The sequence below is a fragment of the Schistocerca serialis genome, chromosome 7 (genome assembly GCF_023864345.2).
Source record: "Schistocerca serialis cubense isolate TAMUIC-IGC-003099 chromosome 7, iqSchSeri2.2, whole genome shotgun sequence".
Classification (NCBI taxonomy): Eukaryota; Metazoa; Arthropoda; class Insecta; order Orthoptera; family Acrididae; genus Schistocerca; species Schistocerca serialis.
Window position 1 is genome coordinate 149,233,322 of NC_064644.1, and position 17,920 is coordinate 149,251,241.

Here is a 17,920-nt window from a genome sequence, read left to right on the forward strand (position 1 = left end):
TTTACCTGAAGGTGGCACTATTTGTAGGAAGAAGTGTATAAGATTCCTTTGAAAAATATGCGGGATCTAAATTTATCCATTCCGAGACGACTGGGACCGACGAGCTTCCTACACCGTATTAGGCACTGGGATGTGTTATGTTTTTGTTGTTTCCATGTTTTTGTCCACCTCCAGTACATCCATGCTCTGCAAACCATTCTGAAGCGCGAAGAGAAGGATACTTTACACAATAGCACTACATATATATCAACGCCTTCTGTTAGCGTCTGACTCAAGGTTTGAATGACTGCTTAAAATTATCTCTGCTCGATGTAACTAATTTAATCTGGCCCTTGCGATACTTACGGGAATGATAAGCTGATGGTTCTGGTGTATTCCCATATTCCTCACTTAAAGCTGATTCGCCTGCCACAAATTCCTGTCAAGTGCCAACCTTTTCATCTTAGAGTAGCACTTGCAACATACCTTCTCGATTATTTGTTGGATGAATACGCATCTCTGTCTTCCGCTACCATTTCGCCCCTCTAGAGCTCCATCTACTATCATGGAAGTTATTCCCGGATGTCTCAACAGATATTTTATGATTCTGTCCCTTCTTCTTGTCAGTGGTTTTCAAAATGTTGCTTTCCTCACCGAATCTGCGGAGATCCTCCTCATTCCTTACCTTGTAAATTCACCTAATTTTCAACATTCTCTTGTAGCACCACATTTCAAATTCTTCTGTTACTTTCTGTTCCGGTTTTCCCAGAGTCCATCTTTCACTACCACACAATACTGTGCGCCAAACGTCCATTCTCAGAAATTTCTTACTCAAAGTAAGGCCTCTATTTGATACTAGTAGGCTTCTATTGACCAGGAATGCTCGTTTTGCCAGTGCTAGTCGGCTTTTTATGTCCTCCTTGTTTCGTCCGTCTTCAGTTATTTTATTGCGTAGGCAGCAGAATTCCTCAACTTAATTTATTTCGTGATCACCAATCCTGATGCTAAGCTGCCCGCTTTTCTCATTTCTCTTACTTCTCATTACTCGCAGATCGGCCGGCCGTTGTGGCCGAACGGTTCTAGGCACTACAGACCAGAACCGCTACGCTGCTACGGTCGCAGGTTCGAATCCTGCCTCGGCAAGGATGTGTGCTGTCCTTAGGTTAGTTAGGTTTAAGTAGTTATAAGTCTAGGAGACTGATGACCTCAGATGTTAAGTCCCATAGTGCTCAGAGCCATTTATCTCATTATATTCGTATTTCTTCTATTTTCTGTCCATTTTCTCTGTTCATATTCTATACACATTAGATCGTTCATTCCCTCAAGATATTCTGTAATTCGTCTTCACTTTCAGTAACGATAGCTATGTGATCAGCGAATCTTATCATTGATATCCTTTCATCTTGAATTTTATTTCCACCCTTCACCCTTTCTTTTGTCTCTGTCATTGCTTCTTCGCTGTACAATTAGAACAGTAGGAGCGAAACACTAAGTCACTATCTTAAACCCTTCTTAATCCAAGCACTACGTTCATGCTGTTCCGCTCTTATTGTTCCCTCTTAGCTCTTGAACATGCTGTATATTACCCTTCTCTCCCTAGAGCTTAGCCTTATTTTTTTCTATAATTTCTAACACCTTGCGCTATTTTGCCTTATCGAACGGTTTGTCCATGTCGAAAAATCCCGTCAACGTGTCCTGATTTTTCTTTAGTCTTGATTCCAGTATCAGCCGCAACGTCAGAACTGCCTCCTAGCGCCTTTACCAAGGTTATTTGGAAAATTGCGAATTTGTGGTAAGAACTATGGTACCGAACTGCTGAGGTCATCGGTCCCTAGGTTTACGGTCTAGTCAATATAACTTAACCTAACTTATGCTACATCTACATCTACATCTACATCTATACTCCGCGAGCCACCTTACGGTGTGTGGCGGAGGGTACTTATTGTACCACTATCTGATCCCCCCTTCCCTGTTCCATTCACGAATTGTGCGTGGGAAGAACGACTGCTTGTAAGTCTCCGTATTTGCTCTAATTTCTCGGATCTTTTCGTTGTGATCATTACGCGAGATATATGTGGGCGGTAGTAATATGTTGCCCATCTCTTCCCGGAATGTGCTCTCTCGTAATTTCGATAATAAACCTCTCCGTATTGCGTAACGCCTTTCTTGAAGTGTCCGCCACTGGAGATTGTTCAGCATCTCCGTAACGCTCTCGCGCTGACTGAATGTCCTCATGACGAATCGCGCTGCTTTTCGCTGGATCATGTCTATCTCTTCTATTAATCCAACCTGGTAAGGGTCCCATACTGATGAGCAATACTCAAGAATCGGACGAACAAGCGTTTTGTAAGCTACTTCTTTCGTCGATGAGTCACATTTTCTTAGAATTCTTCCTATGAATCTCAACCTGGCGCCTGCTTTTCCCACTATTTGTTTTATGTGATCATTCCACTTCAGATCGCTCCGGATAGTAACTCCTAAGTATTTTACGGTCGTTACCGCTTCCAATGATTTACCACCTATGGCATAATCGTACTGGAATGGATTTCTGCCCCTATGTATGCGCATTATATTACATTTATCTACGTTTAGGGAAAGCTGCCAGCTGTCGCACCATGCATTAATCCTCTGCAGGTCCTCCTGGAGTACGTACGAGTCTTCTGATGTTGCTACTTTCTTGTAGACAACCGTGTCATCTGCAAATAGCGAGGACAATACCTACAACCATGTCCGAGGAAGGACTCGAACCTCCAACGGGGTGAGCCGAGCGAAGCGTGACAAGACGCCTCAGACCGCACGGCTACCCCTCGAGGCAGGGGTTATTTGGCAGCTATGTTGAAGTGACTGACAAATAAATTTTTCAGCTTTTTAGTGTGGCTATTCCTGTGGTCTTTATTGAAGAGAAGCGTGCTGATCACAGGAAGACTGGGATAGGGTTCCCCCGAAAACCGTACAGGAACTCAATTTATCCTTTCCGAGAAGACTGGAATCTGTTTCCTACACCGAATTGGGCAGGCCAATGTGTTGTGTTTGTTATTTTCCCCATATTTTCATCCACGGTCTTTCTAAATATTAGAAATTGTTTTGCTGAGACGGAAAAAAGAAATTTTGCGTTTCACCTGCTAGATGTATATAGTACACATGCCTAAAAGTCTTATTGTATCACGTCATTATGAATAACAGCGACTTTTAACGAAAATCTATGATTAAAGTCAAGCTATGTATGTAGATAATCTTGACTACTGCTACGGCCAGATGCAAGTGAGGTCCGCAGAACGTTGCGGCTGTAGACTTTACCTGGGCATGTAGAGGACGCGCTCCGCCACGACGAAGCCGACGGTGAGCAGCAGGTTGGTGGCGGGTAGGAAGGGCAGGGCGAGCAGCAGCACGCTCAGGAAGACCGCCGGAGGCCGCTGGTGCTGCGGGAAGTCACACAGGCGGCCACGTAAGACACTCTGCACCTCAGCTCGTAGTTATTTGCCAAAAACTGGTTCATATTTCACAACATCTCCAAATGCTAATAATTTCTTACTGCCAGTTTCGACAATCTCATCATCTTCAGTCATCATATATGGATTTACAACATCTGCTGTTGCTTCTGATAAGTTGAAAGCCTGCTTCTCACCGCTAGACCTATCAGCCAAAAAATTATGACGACCGACCTACTATGGATATGAACCTATCCAGGCGATAGCAGTGTCACCTGGCGAGGAATGACTGCTAGTCAGACACGTGAACTGTGGATGTAGTATCAGTTAGCGTGCTGTCCGTGTGTAGAATGTGGAGGGCGTGATGTATCTGAGTATGACAGAGGGTAGATTGCGATGGCCCAGGGACTCAGCACGAGCACAACATGTCGGGTATTCGAGGACTACTGTGGTAAATGTGTTATTACAGATCTCGGGCGTCGTAGGACGGGCAGACTGGTAAAATTAGACAGGCGGCTAACTGTGTGACTAAGATCAGACTTTAATGCTGGTCAGAGTACAGGGTCGTCTGAACACACAGTGCACCGAATGCTACTAGCGATGGGCCTCCGCAGCATTCGGCGAGTTCATGTGTTAACCTTAACACCACGGCATCAACAAGTACGATTGAAATAGGCACGTGGCCATCGGCACTGGAGGTCAGCGCAGTGTTTGTGGTCTGATGAAACCTGATACTTTCTTCATCATGCCACTGGGAGGGCGCGAATCCGTCGTCCTTCAGGGGAACCCGTTCTAAGGGTTGGAGACAAGCTGGCGGTGGCTCCATTATGCTCTGGGAACATTCCCTTGGGCATCGATGGGCCCAGTGGAACTAGCGCAAGTCACCATGTTGACCAAGGAGTATCGTACATTGGTTAAAGACCGTGTGCACTCCTTCGTGACAATCATGCTTCCTTACGGCAGTGGCATATTTCAGCAACATAATGCGATATATTGGGAGGACAGGAGTATGATAGAGTGGTTCGAGGAACACAGTGGTGTGTTCCATTTGATGTGCTAGCCCTCCAACTCCCCAGATCTCAATATGTCCGGGATGTGAATGATCGTGGCGTCCCGGAATTAACGGGAATTAGGTGACTTGTGTGTGCAGATGTGTTGCAAAAAAAATGTTCAAATGTGTGTGAAATCTTATGGGACTTAACTGCTAAGGTCATCAGTCCCTAAGCTTACACACTACCTAACCTAAATTATCCTAATGACAAACACACACGCTCATGCCCGAGGGAGGACTCAAACATCCGCCGGGACCAGCCGCACAGTCCATGACTACAGCGCCTTAGAGATGTGGTGCCAACTGCCTCCAGCGACCAACGAACTTCTCGTTCCTTCCATGCCACGACGCGTCACTGCTGTTATCTGTGTCAGATGATGATGATGATGATGAGCGTTTGGCGTCATTGGCCGGGAGGCCCCTCGCGGGGCAGGTCCGGCCGCCATATCGCAGGTCTTATTACATTCGGCGCCACATTGGGCGACCTGCACGCCGGATGGGGATGAAATGATGATGAACACAACACAACACCCAGTCCCTGAGCGGAGAAAATCTCCGACCCAGCCGGGAATCGAACCCGGGCCCAGAGGACGGCAATCCGTCACGCTGACCACGCAGCTACTGGGGCGGACTGTGTCAGATATGGAAATAGCAGATGTTTGGTAGGCGGTCATAATGTACTGGTCGATCAATGTATAGACAGCAGTTACACTAGATTGCTTTTGTTTATTTGACTTCACAGTGTAAAGTTGCTCTGTAAATGTAAAGGCGTTGGCCCGACACCGACCGATTGCAGATACAGTACATCCCTCCTTTTCGTCATTCCGGGAAATGATCGCCGGTAATCATTTTGGCGGCACCCTCATGCGAAACCTACACGGCCTCAGTGTAGCTGTAGAGGCTGTTGAAGGGAGTCAAATGCCCGAAACCGATCGTTATAGAAAATTCCCTTTCCCTGGCGGCTCTGACTTCTTTTTTCAAATGCTTATTGTACTTACAGGGGTCTTTCTTCAGTCCTTGACGGGGCTGTTCCTTGCGCGGCTATGTGTTCCCACGCGTATAATTATTCCCGTCACTCGCTGCGCGTTCTTGCAGTTTCGGTGCACTTTTCTCAAATGAAATGATTGCTGCGATTGTATGTTGTCAACAGTTTGAAGCTTTTGGCAGCAAGAATGCGTACCATGAAATTAACCACATTGCAGATGATTTATTTTGACAGTCTCACGAAGCGAACGCTTACGCAGTACCTTTCGGAAAACAGCTGCCGGCCGGTGTGGCCGAGCGGTTCTAGGCGCTTCAGTCCGGAACCGTGCGACCGCTACGGTCGCAGGTTCGAACCCTGCCTCGGGCATGGCTGTGTGTGATGTCCTTAGGTTAGTTAGGTTTAAGTAGTTCTAAGTTCTACGAGACTGATGACCTCAGATGTTAAGTCCCATAGTGCTCAGAGCCATTTGAACCATTTTGAATTCGGAAAACAGATGTTTCAATAATTTCTTTCCTTGATTAATACATTCCCGGAAGGGGTTTCTGAACATTGCCTTGTAGGAATAACATGGCGAACAAAGAATAGAAATCAGAATTGTTGATTGGTACCCATTTGTGCACATACGATTGTTGTTTCTATGTACCTACATGTGTACTTACAAACTATTCCGAACGTTTGCTCTAATTAATTATACCGTTAACAACCTATCGTCAAAATGTAATGTGAAAATATCGAATGGATCCTTGCGGCTGGTGCAAAACTCGAAATAGTCATTCTAGAGCCTCCCGAATATTGGTAACTGCGGACCCTAGCGCCGTTCATCGAGCACGCAGCGCTACGTCGCCAGGCAGCCCCAAGTCACTGGGGAAACTCCTCTTGGCACCCCTCTCCCCCCCCCCCCCCCCCCCATTAATTTTAGTGGTAAAAGCCGTCGTTGCATACCCTGTCAAAAACTGAACACAGACCAAGCATGAAAACAGGAAGAAGGTGTACTGAACGGTGAAAAAAGAAGCAAAACAGAAACAGTGAGCGAGCCAAGATCAACAAATAAAATACCGAGCAAATGATAAGAACCACAGCGCCGTAGTCGTGTGGTTATGGTGTTGGACTGTGAAGCCTTTCCACTAGTTTCAGGAGCAATAGTATGAAAGATTGACTGGCCTTGTAACACTAATCAGAAGGGCCTTGAAATGCTTGTGCTGCGAAAGGCTGAAAGCAAGAGGAAACAGCAACCGTAATTTCTCCCGAGGGCTTGATGTACAGTAGGAGGTCCCTGTTCAAATCTTCCTTTTGCTCTCTATACATATTTTTTTTCACAACGTTCTCAAGTTTCCACCCAGTCATTAACGTGTCGAACAGACTCCTTCTGTAGTCATTATATAGATTGGTTATAGAACATGAGTCTTGTGGTAAGAATATATTATTCTCGCAAATAAGTGTAACGAAAAGTGAGAGCAGGCGAGATTCCGCATAGACCTCTCACAGAAATGAAAATGGATGTGAACTATATTACAACAAAGAAATTGTGGAGTTTAAACTTCCAAAACGGAACCCAAGAGTCGTAACATGTAGTACTTGTATAAGACAAATAGGAGGTATGTACGTGTGGAAGTTCCTTCTTTACACCTCACTGTTGCAAACGGACGTTAAACCATGACACAGACACAAAATTGAATACAGCGAATTGATCTGTGTTCAGTTTTGACAGGCTGTCCACTGGATCATCTTCTCACTAAATCTGAGGAGTGTGCGTTGGAGAGGTTCCCTTGTCAGTTCGCTGTATGCGGTCGAGGGGTTAACATTGCTCTGAGTATAAAGCTCACAAAGCTTGTGATAGACTTTTCTGTTGTGGTGTACTTCTAGGTCTTCTTCCGATTTTCTTCAAGTGCTTCTGGTTTTTCTGCTATGTGCACTCGCTGTGTCATCTCCGACGAGTCTGTGAGTTTCACTTAGTCTCGCGCAGCTCTTTGTATGTGAGTTCGATTCCCAACGCCCACTGCGATGCTCTTTTGTTCTTCAGAGATTCTGTGGTACGCAGATTATCTCCGCGTTTTCCAGCTCTGGTGAATGTGATGACGCTTGAGATCTTATTAAAACGGAGGTTTCAGTATAAGCAGATCTGGGATACGGCACTCAGTTTGTTCAGATCTCACCTTACACCACCTTCACCAGACATAGGAAACGCTGAGAGACCTCACGTTTCACGGAATGACAATGCCTGCTCTGAAAAACAAAGGTGTATGAAAGGGCGCTGTGGGCGTCGGTAATCGAACTCAGCTGTCATTAGGTCGCGAGACCAACAGTACCTCAAAGACCGGTAGAGTCGCAAGCAGCTATTACATCTAACAGCCATACTCGCAGTACCTGAAGAAGACGACTGGGCTGTTGTCGAAATACTGTGCACAAATGGGAAGTAGTAAGGAGCGGGCGGCATCAGCACACATTCGATATCAAATTGATATTGAAATTAATGAAATTGAACAATTAATAAACTCAGCCCCGCTCACCCCGCCCCCGACAACACCCAGCTCCGCCCCGGATGACGTCACGTGTTTTTCTCAGCTGCGCGTGTGCCCAGCCCCCTCCACCCCCTCCCCCAACCCCACCCCACTCCCACCAACCTACCCTATTGGCGGGAATTTCGAATTTTAGTGGGAACTTCCTTGTCCCAGGGCTGTGGTGACATCGCACCCCACCTCCCACCCGAGAATTGGCGGGAAATTAAAATTGCCGGTATTCTGTATGGTACTCGAACACTGGTCCTCCTGGGTGCAAAGCTCATATAGGTACGAAAATGGGATCACTATACTTTCAACTACTTTTCAAGGTCATCCGATTACCTACTCTCCACAACCGCAATATATCAGGGAATCTATATCAAGCGTCTATTAAAAAAAAAAAAAAATACACACAATTGCGACCATAACAAATATCCTCTTTCCACGAAAATAGGGAAAGTCCATTTTCTTTTAGTTTCATGAGCAAAACTGGTATAGTCTTTACGTTCGACTGCAGTCGCATCTCATTATTTTATGACGTCCAGGGAGGTGTACCGCCACCGATCACAAATGGTCAGCAGACACATGCTCACCGTATCAGGAATAAAGAGGAACCTCGACTGTTTTGATGTAAGAACTACCGATCACCGCAGAATATCCTTGTTATTTCGAAACCGTCATCGGAGTAAAGGAAAAGCGAGAATTTAAACTCCAAAGAAAAAAAAATCTTTACTTATCAAATTCTTCCAGCTTGTTGAACCAGTTACATGATTTGAGAGTGTCTCTCGCGTTCAGAGTCTGTAAATAAACTGTCATGCTCGTGTGTATTTCAGACAGTCTTTCACGCCATTGGCACACATGTCGGGGAAAAAAATTCATTTAACGTTTGACAGCAAGAAGCTATATTTCAAGAGAACGTAGCTGTTAGTACTCTATGACAGGGTGCTTTTGTCAGTGCGATGCTATGTCGGTGACGGGGGTGATTAATTGATCAATTTAATCAATTTGCATATCAATTTGATATCAGAATTGCGCTACAAACACCACTACCCTACTACTATCGGAAAAGACAAACTGGTGACACACCCGAGAGCAAACGATTATTCACTGTCCCCTATTTTTTATTTATTATTATTCTAATACCTTTACAACAAAGGTAGGCCAGGAACGGCCTATCTACGCCGCTCTTCGGCCACAGTGAACACATACAGGAAACAGAAAGACAGAAAAAGAAACAAAGATGCTGGACAAATTTGAGAGACAGACACAGTAAAAGTAAATGAAGCCGTTCACGGGCGTATTGATTGGATAAAAAACATTCATCACTGTACGCAACAGGGAAGAACGAGTTTACACACGTGAACGGAGGAGCACAAACGGAGAGACACTGAAGCACTGACGCGAAGACACACACGAGCACTGACGACGACCTCCTACGCATGGAGATGCACTGTTCACGCACAGAGCCCGGGACCTGCCAAAGGGAAGAGGTGCGGGTTCACTGTCCGCTACTCGCTGAAGTATTCTTATAAAGGGTGAACCAGAAATTCAGCATAAAATTTCGGCGATTCTGCAGCCATACATTCGGCGTATTTTGTTGTAAGCGACCCGGGACCTCCTATGGCTGGTTGGAGAGTAATTTCTTACTCTTTGGTAACAATTAAACTGATGGTGTTCTAAGTGCTACAGTTCTGGTTGCATACATCGGGCAGGATGCTGAAACATCGTACGTATCTTCGTTAATAATAGGTCCTACTTCTGCCACAAGGTGAAATTATTGTGCTGTAAGTAGTGAGAATGTGAAATATGTCGTGTTTTAACGTTACTATACTGCATATCGCTTAGCGATGCTTGTTGCTCTCTTTTGTGATCTGGCTATTGGTGTAAAAGGTTAAGGAGGTTGAAGTTTTCTATGCGAAACCGTTTGGCTATTGACAAGTGGGACCGTGCACTGCTGGTAAAGTTCTGTCATCAGAACGGCAGCAATAGCACCGTGGCATTTCAGGGATATAGCCGACAGAAACAGTTGCGAAGAGGCTCCATATCAGTAAATTGGCTGAAGAATATGAAGAAAAATTTAGAATAAATAGGTGAATTAGGTGGTGCAGCAGGGAGAGGGTGGACGGCCCATTCCCACACCAGTTCTTGATGGAGTTACTGTAGCTATAGCCGACCATGCTGTAGCTGTCTCACTGGTGTCATCTTTCGTCAGTTCAACAGTTCAACCGGTTTTGCCGTGTCCCTTGAATATGCAGGAAGTGCGCCAAATGAAGCCGCAAGATATGGTACAACGCCACGACATTGCCAATCGTTTCTTGGCACGCTCGGAAACGAATGATCCGTGGCTACGGAAAATTCATTGGAGGGACAAGGCATATTTTACTCTGTGTGGTGCCGTGAATACACATAATTGGCGCATATAATGTTTTACTGAGGCACATGTCGTGCAAGAACACCCACTACTACCAGCTTATGTGAGTGTGGTGCCGTGATGGTGTCTCATCCTCCTTTATTCTCGGTCCATTTTTCTTAGAGAAGACGTTACAAGGACCTCTCTGTGCAACATATGATTTCAGCTTTGCAGTAATACAATTGTATTCATGAAAGACGGGGCAACACCTCTTGCTGCTTGCCAGGTGAAAGATCTGCTTCGAGACACCTTCGGTAAAGACCTCATCATCTCTAACCATATCCTAACAAACGTGCCACAGCGGCCATTATCCTGTGCTTTACTGTTACTCGCTTTATCCTACACCCAGAACACATTCTGACGGCTTACAGCACCATATTTTCACCTGGAACTATAATTTTTTTAGTGCATACTCTGAGAGCGTAAGTATTAATGGACATACCTGCGACGTTCGAGCGTCCTGCAATATATTCAGCCTGCACCGCAGCACTGGGAACACTGTCCTATAATTATTGCCTCCAGGTATCTTTGTTTCGGTACTGTACTGACAATACCTGCACAACAATGGAAATGTTGACGGTGTGTGCTGTTTGTCTCGTCTAGAACGCATTTGTTCCAGTCATTCACAGCACACGCTGTTGACAATAGTAATGCCCACTTTACTCTGCTTTCTCGTGGTTGTGTACTGCTGGGTCTTGTCTCGGGTTTGTTTTTTCCAGCGGTATTAATTATAGGTTAATGATACACAGCAGTACGGACTGGAAAATTCGCCAATGCGTGAGGTCAGTAAACTCAAGTGTGTCACAATGACACTATGCTGAAGTGTTTCTTGCAGTGACAGCATCACACTATAAATGATCTGGGGGAGGGTATTCACATTGCTCTCTGTTTTATCTTCTGCTTTTCGTGATTGTGTATGACAGGATTTACCGCTGTTGTGAAGGTGTTGTCACAGGATCAAAGATAACTGGCGCTACAAACCAAATATATCAAAATTGCATTATTATTCTGTCGCTGTCCACTGGAAGTCACGAGTCCCTTATACAAAAAAACTCTGAAAATATTCGTAAAGAGCCTTCTAAATTGTATCGATTGAGTTCAAGTCCTCCCTATATAAAAATGTTTCTTGTAGGAAATGTAGCAGTAAACAACGATACGTTTATGGAAAAAATAGTTGTCTGTTGTACAGCATTGACTGTAGCAGCACAGCGGCGAAGCAGACTTCATATAACATGGCGTGCAGTCACTGATGTGAGTAAAATATTCCAAGTTCCACGTTCTGATCCCACCTCCTACTTCTATTTATTATACACGTTCTGACAGTACTGAGTGTTCAAGACGATTTTGAGAATTTATTCATAACTAAATACTACGATGAATTGGGAATATTTGATATGTTTTAATGACGGAAAACTCTCCGGCGTTTGTATTGTGGGTACGTAATGAACAAACATACGGAGGGAAACTTTGAAAGTAATTGACGACTATCCTCTCATAATCAGTAAGTGATACAACATCTGCCACCACGGCAAATGCATTAAATTTAAAAGAGGAAGTACTAGTAAACTTATCCTGTAGAAATGAGTTTAGCATGTACAACACAATTTCTTTCCCTTACTGCACAAAAATTTCTATGATGATAAATCATGTACGTCACTACAAGACACAGAGTCCAACAACTGTGGAAGATGCTGCTCATGGAGTATAGCTAGTTTTAGTCACATCTGAACTATAAATTTGATAAAATAAACGAACAGATGCATCAGATACTGAGAGGAGATAAAACTCGAACGTTGTAAATATGGGTTCGTGTACGACTTTTTATTTGTCACCAGCGGAGCAATAATTGCGCCAAAACAAGGGAGAAGTATTTTAATTTTGATTGTGACCGAATATGAAAACAGTAATGAGTTTTCTAGTATTAATTTGCATACAAATTATACATGAATCATGCAAGAAGCTTAAAGTATGTAATGGTCGCAATTATGTAGTTATGACTAATATATTTGCAGATTAAAATGAAGTGGAGTTATTAGGTGGCATCGGACGGAGAGCTATGCTGTTTACAATTCAGTAAATGGAAAACAGATAAAATTATTTTTCTGTTGAACATCAGCTGGAGACAGAAGAAACGATATTTGTTTTACAGATTTGTAGATTATGGGACGCGGTTTTTAAACTAACATAAATCCAACGACGCGATTATCTTACGATGGACCACGCATGCAATCAAATTAATTCTACGATACCACCAGTGCCACTCCTGTTGCAGTAGCTGACGTGATTGCCTTTGGAGCTAGGGTAACAGATATTTGATTCAGAATTCTTGAGATGAAAATAAGTATACAGTTCATGGGATGAAATGGTTGTGAACGAAACCTGACGCCTTCAAATTGAAATTTCTAAATGTTAAACTATCAGCTTTCTACCTGTGGCACACGACACAACTAATACTATATTCCAGGTCACTGTTATCCATATGAGACAAAGACAGATAACTTTCACCACAGAATGAAAAAAATTGTGAAAAGCTTTCTCAACACACTAACTAAAAAATTAATGAAAGTAAACGTCTCTCTGATATGGGTAAAATTACTGTATAGATATATATGGAATGTCTGTACAGGAAAACAGGTACCCAAAATCGGACCTGTGCTGTATGATCAACCTGGCTTTACTAAAAGTATTACTACCCGCGTAGAAGGAACATTTAACTTACGTCTAGAAAGGAAGAGTCTGTCATTATTAATCGATTCTGTAGAATGGACCATTTTCAAGTTGTGAGTGAATTACGCTATCTGATCAAAAGTATCCGAACCCGCCCATGTAATGGGGAAATGTTCACTAGATGTCAAAATAGATGAACGCGCCAGTGTAAAAGGAGGCGGGAGTATTGTATTGGCGGTAAAGAGGCACGAACAGCAGATAGCGATCTTCTGGAGAGCTCAGTGATTAAGAATCTGGATTCATTATTGGGTTTCACCTGAGTAACAGACGCATTATGGAGATTTAGGCCTTTCTCAATCTACCCAAGACGATTGTTAGTCAGGTGCTTGTGAAATGGAAATGCAAGGGAACAACCACATTTGAACCAAGACCAGACACACCACATGTACTGAAGGGCAAGGACGATCAAGAGCTGCGGAGGGTGAATTCCAAAGTGGTACCAGCAGCCCAGCCAACACAGTTGCAGAGAGTAAGGAGCCAAAAACAAGTTGGTGCAATGGTCAAACAGCTCCTCATAAGTTGCATATTTCTGTAAGAAATGCTACTTTAGGTGGTGTATAGAGCGAAGCCACCAAACAGTGGATAGCTGAAAACAACTGATTTGAAGCGAGAAATCACGGCATATCCTGAGGCAGTTCTACGGAAGAGTTTCAGTTTGGTGAATACCTGGAAAACGTTACCTGCGATGGTGTATAGGACCAACGGTGAAGTACTGAGGTTGTTGGTGTTTCAGTTTTTCGCGGTTATGCTGTGGTCACCTTATTGCGCATGAGAAAACGCTAAAACCGGAAGAATATGAACTCATTTTACAACATTGCCTTATGCATGTAGCAGAAGAACAGTTCAGAATCCACGACCATATTAGCAGGACAATTCTATATGCCATAAAGCAGGATATGCGAGCGAATTGTTTGTTGACAGTAGCACATCGGATCTACATCTACATGATTACAATGCAATTCACATTTAAGTGCTTGGCAGAGGGTTCATCGAACCACAATCATACTACCTCTCTACCATTCCACTCCCGAACAGCGCGCGGGAAAAACGAACACCTAAACCTTTCTGTTCAAGCTCTGATTTCTCTTATTTTATTTTGATCATCATTCCTACCTATGTAGGTTGGGCTCAAAAAAATATTTTCGCATTCGGAAGAGAAAGTTGGTGACTGAAATTTCGTAAATTGATCTCGCCGCCACGAAAAACGTCTTTGATTTAATGACTTCCATTCCAACTCGCGTATCATATCTGCCACACTCTCTCCCCTATTACGTGATATTACCAAACGAGCTGCCCTTTTTTGCACCCTTTCGATATCCTCCGTCAATCCCACCTGGTAAGGATCCCAAAATTCTAACAGAGGACGAACGAGTGTAGTGTAAGCTGTCTCTTTAGTGGACTTGTTGCATCTTCTAAGTGTCATGCCAATGAAACGCAACCTTTGGCTCGGCTTCCCCACAATATTATCTATGTGGTCTTTCCAACTGAAGTTGTTCGTAATTTTAACACCCAGGTACTTAGTTGAATTGACAGCCTTGAGAATTGTACTATTTATCGAGTAATCGAATTCCAACGGATTTCTTTTGGAACTCATGTGGATCATCCCCTCACACTTTTCGTTATTTAGCGTCAACTGCCACCTGCCACACCATACAGCAATCTTTTCTAAATCGCTTTGCAACTGATACTGGTCTTCGGATGACCTTACTAAACGGTAAATTACAGCATCATCTGCGTTAGAACGTATAATTCTTTCAAGGCCCCCAGCGTCCAGCATCACTACCTGTCTGATATCGAGTCTTGAGCAGTTATTAGAATGGCGTGCCGTTCCTCCATAGACATTCAGACTTATCACTGAAAATATCCCCAGTAGATTTCGAGCCGTCGTAAAGGCAAATGGTGGGCACACACCCCTTATTAATGTCCACTTCTAGGTGTCCAGATTCTTTTCATCAGATGAAGTACTAGAAGACGGAAATACCAGGAAATGCCACAAAACTGGGTGACAAATGTTGAACATACGGCATTACCAGATGATGTACCTTGTCACAAATGCAGTGGCTGGACTTGTAGGTCCCACCCTCGCCGGTAGAGTGTAGTGTTACAGGTCACTCCGCTGGGCTACTCAGTTTCCATTCTTCTGATATCCGATGTGATATGGTAGTGCTAGCGGTACTGGAGCGTACAAAACTGCTATGAAACGGTTTACAGACATGCATCTGTGTTACGCTGCTGCTAATTCCAATGTGCTTGCATCACAACATATTTAGGAGAAGGTTTCCCGCAGGGTCTTTTACCTTCTTTCTCATCGTTTTCTTCTGTGAACGGCGAATGCGTGAAACACGGACCCTGTAGGTAAGTGAACACTAGAGGCCAAAAATGTACTGTAGGACGGTAACAAAGGGCCGAAAATTCTCTCTTCTGAAATCAAGTTTAGTTACCAGACAAGATCTAACATATGTGAATGTAGGCTTTTCCGGTGTATACTGCTGATGAAATCTTCTCGGGCTTCCATCCGGGTAGCTGCGTCGATAATCCGCGACGTTTCGATGAGTGTCATTCGCCAGAACATAATGAGAATGACACTCATCGAAACGTCGCGGATTTTCAACGCAGTTACCCGGATGGAAGCTCGAGAAGATATCATCAGCAAGATCTAACATATGAAATGATTTATACGTCGGTACTACGTGCGAACACCACCGTATCACATCGGATAATGCGAGAACCAAAACAGAGTAGCCTACCGGGGCGATTTGTAGCGCTGTGCCATACCGGTGAGGGTAAGATGGACAAGCCTAACCGCTGATGTGCGGCGAGATGCGTCATATGGTGACGTTACATGTTCAACATCTGTCGTCCACTTTTAGGTACCGGGTGATCAAAAAGTCAGTATAAATTTGAAAACTGAATAAATCACGGAATAATGTAGAGAGAGAGGTACAAATTGATACACATGCTTGGAATGACATGGGGTTTTATTAGAACAAAAAAAAATACAAAAGTTCAAAAAATGTCCGACAGATGGCGCTTCATCTGATCAGAACAGCAATAATTAGCATAACAAAGTAAGACTAACCAAAGATGAGGTTCTTTACAGGAAATGCTCAACATGTCCATCATCATTGCTCAACAATAGCTGTAGTCGAGGAATAATCTTGTGAACAGCACTGTGAAGCATGTCCAGAGCTATGGTGAGGCATTGGCGTCGGATGTTGTCTTTCAGCATCCCTAGAGGTGTCGCTCGATCACGATACACTTGCGACTTCAGGGAACCCCATAGCCAATAATCGCACGGACTGAGGTCTGGGGACCTGGGAGGCCAAGCATGACGAAAATGACGGCTGAGCACACAATCATCACCAAACGACGGGTGCCAGAGGTCTTTCACGCGTCTAGCAATATGAGGTGGTTCTAATAAAACCCCATGTCAATAAAACATGTGTGTCAATTTTAACCTCTCTATCTACATTATTACGTGGTTTATTAAGTTTTCAAATTTATACTGACTTTTTGATCACCCGGTATTTCCCGACATTTGTGTCCCCACGTCTCTTATATGGAATTACTTGTCTCAGCGTCAACTACGTCACTTCAAGGCCTTTTAAACGTGAATAGCAGTCATCCTGCGTACTACAGTGAACGTATATGGGAAACTTTGGGACCAAAAATTTTCTCAACATGCAGGTTAAACAAAAACTGTTCGAGTGTGTGAAAGCCGCACTGGAACGCTGGCATCTCCAAAAGCTATCGCGCACTGACCGCCGGTATCTCGCTGCTTCGCTGATACATCCGTAGACTGCTGCAGAGTTAAGCGGACTGCCATTAGAGCTTTGCCGTCGCTGATCCGCCGTGTTTTCGCGGTTCCGGCGGCGCGCGCGCCCTGCCGACTACCTGCCGGGCTGGGCGCTATCGGAAACCGCTCGCGGCGGTGGGTGGGGCCGGCACTGGGCGAACCCTTTGAGGTGCCGCCACAGAGAGACCGCAGCCGCCACTGCTGCCTGGTTCCCACCAGCTGTTCTGCACCACGCGGGGCTCACCGCCGAGCAGACGCGTCATCTCAACGCTACAAGGGTAGCTGTCATTTCCCCCTCATCGATTACATTTTAGAGCAGTGAAATTACATTTATAAATTAATTTATCAGCTTCTGTCACTTTTATTTGCGAATACTTTTTGGTGTAAAGCGTTTCGCCAGCATACTGCCGTCATCAGTTGCCTTAAAATTACGTGTACATTATTTTTTTAATTACAGATTCCACCCAGGAAGAGTATCGATGTGGGGGAAAGGTAAGAGCAGCACGCTCTTCGCGGAGAACATCGCCGCAGTCGCAACATGTCAAGAGGGTCGGTCTATTGGAGCGACCGTTTCCAGAACTTTTTCTGCAGCCTTAACTGTTATCCAAGGCCTTCGATACACACCACTGATAGTGGCCAGCTTGCCCGTGTTTGCGTTTTTCGACTCGAATCGCTTCCTGCACTGTTTAGGCACAGTCGAGAGTCGACCACTAGCTACCTGTTCACTTCGTGAATCCACCATCATCGACCACTGGTCTCTGGATCGCTGCCAGTACGTGTGATTATGAACAATATACTTGTGTTCTGTCTAAGCCGAGCGGCATGCGCCGAATATCTCATCTAAGAGTCGCCATGTGCGTTTTCACTGGTGCTTCAGCAGATATTGGCAATTTAGTTTTTGAAATATGTAGCTGGGGTCAGCAGAAATAATAACTATCGTCACGTCTTTCTGTGTTGTCACCGCCAGACACCACACTTGCTAGGTGGTAGTTTGAAATCGGCCGCGGTCCATTAGTACATGTCGGACCCGCGTGTCGCCACTGTGT

At 44.4% G+C, this 17,920-nt stretch overlaps 1 protein-coding gene across 1 annotated transcript in view; it reads right to left on the minus strand.

Annotated features, from left to right (window-relative positions):
• The window catches only part of LOC126412939 (protein O-mannosyl-transferase TMTC1-like), a 685,657-nt gene that overhangs the window by 150,519 nt on the left and 517,218 nt on the right, over positions 1 to 17,920 (minus strand). Inside the window, exon 10 of the mRNA XM_050082830.1 lies at positions 3,277 to 3,398. Coding sequence (XP_049938787.1) covers positions 3,277 to 3,398 — 122 coding nt within the window. The remainder of the gene's footprint in view (positions 1 to 3,276; positions 3,399 to 17,920) is intronic.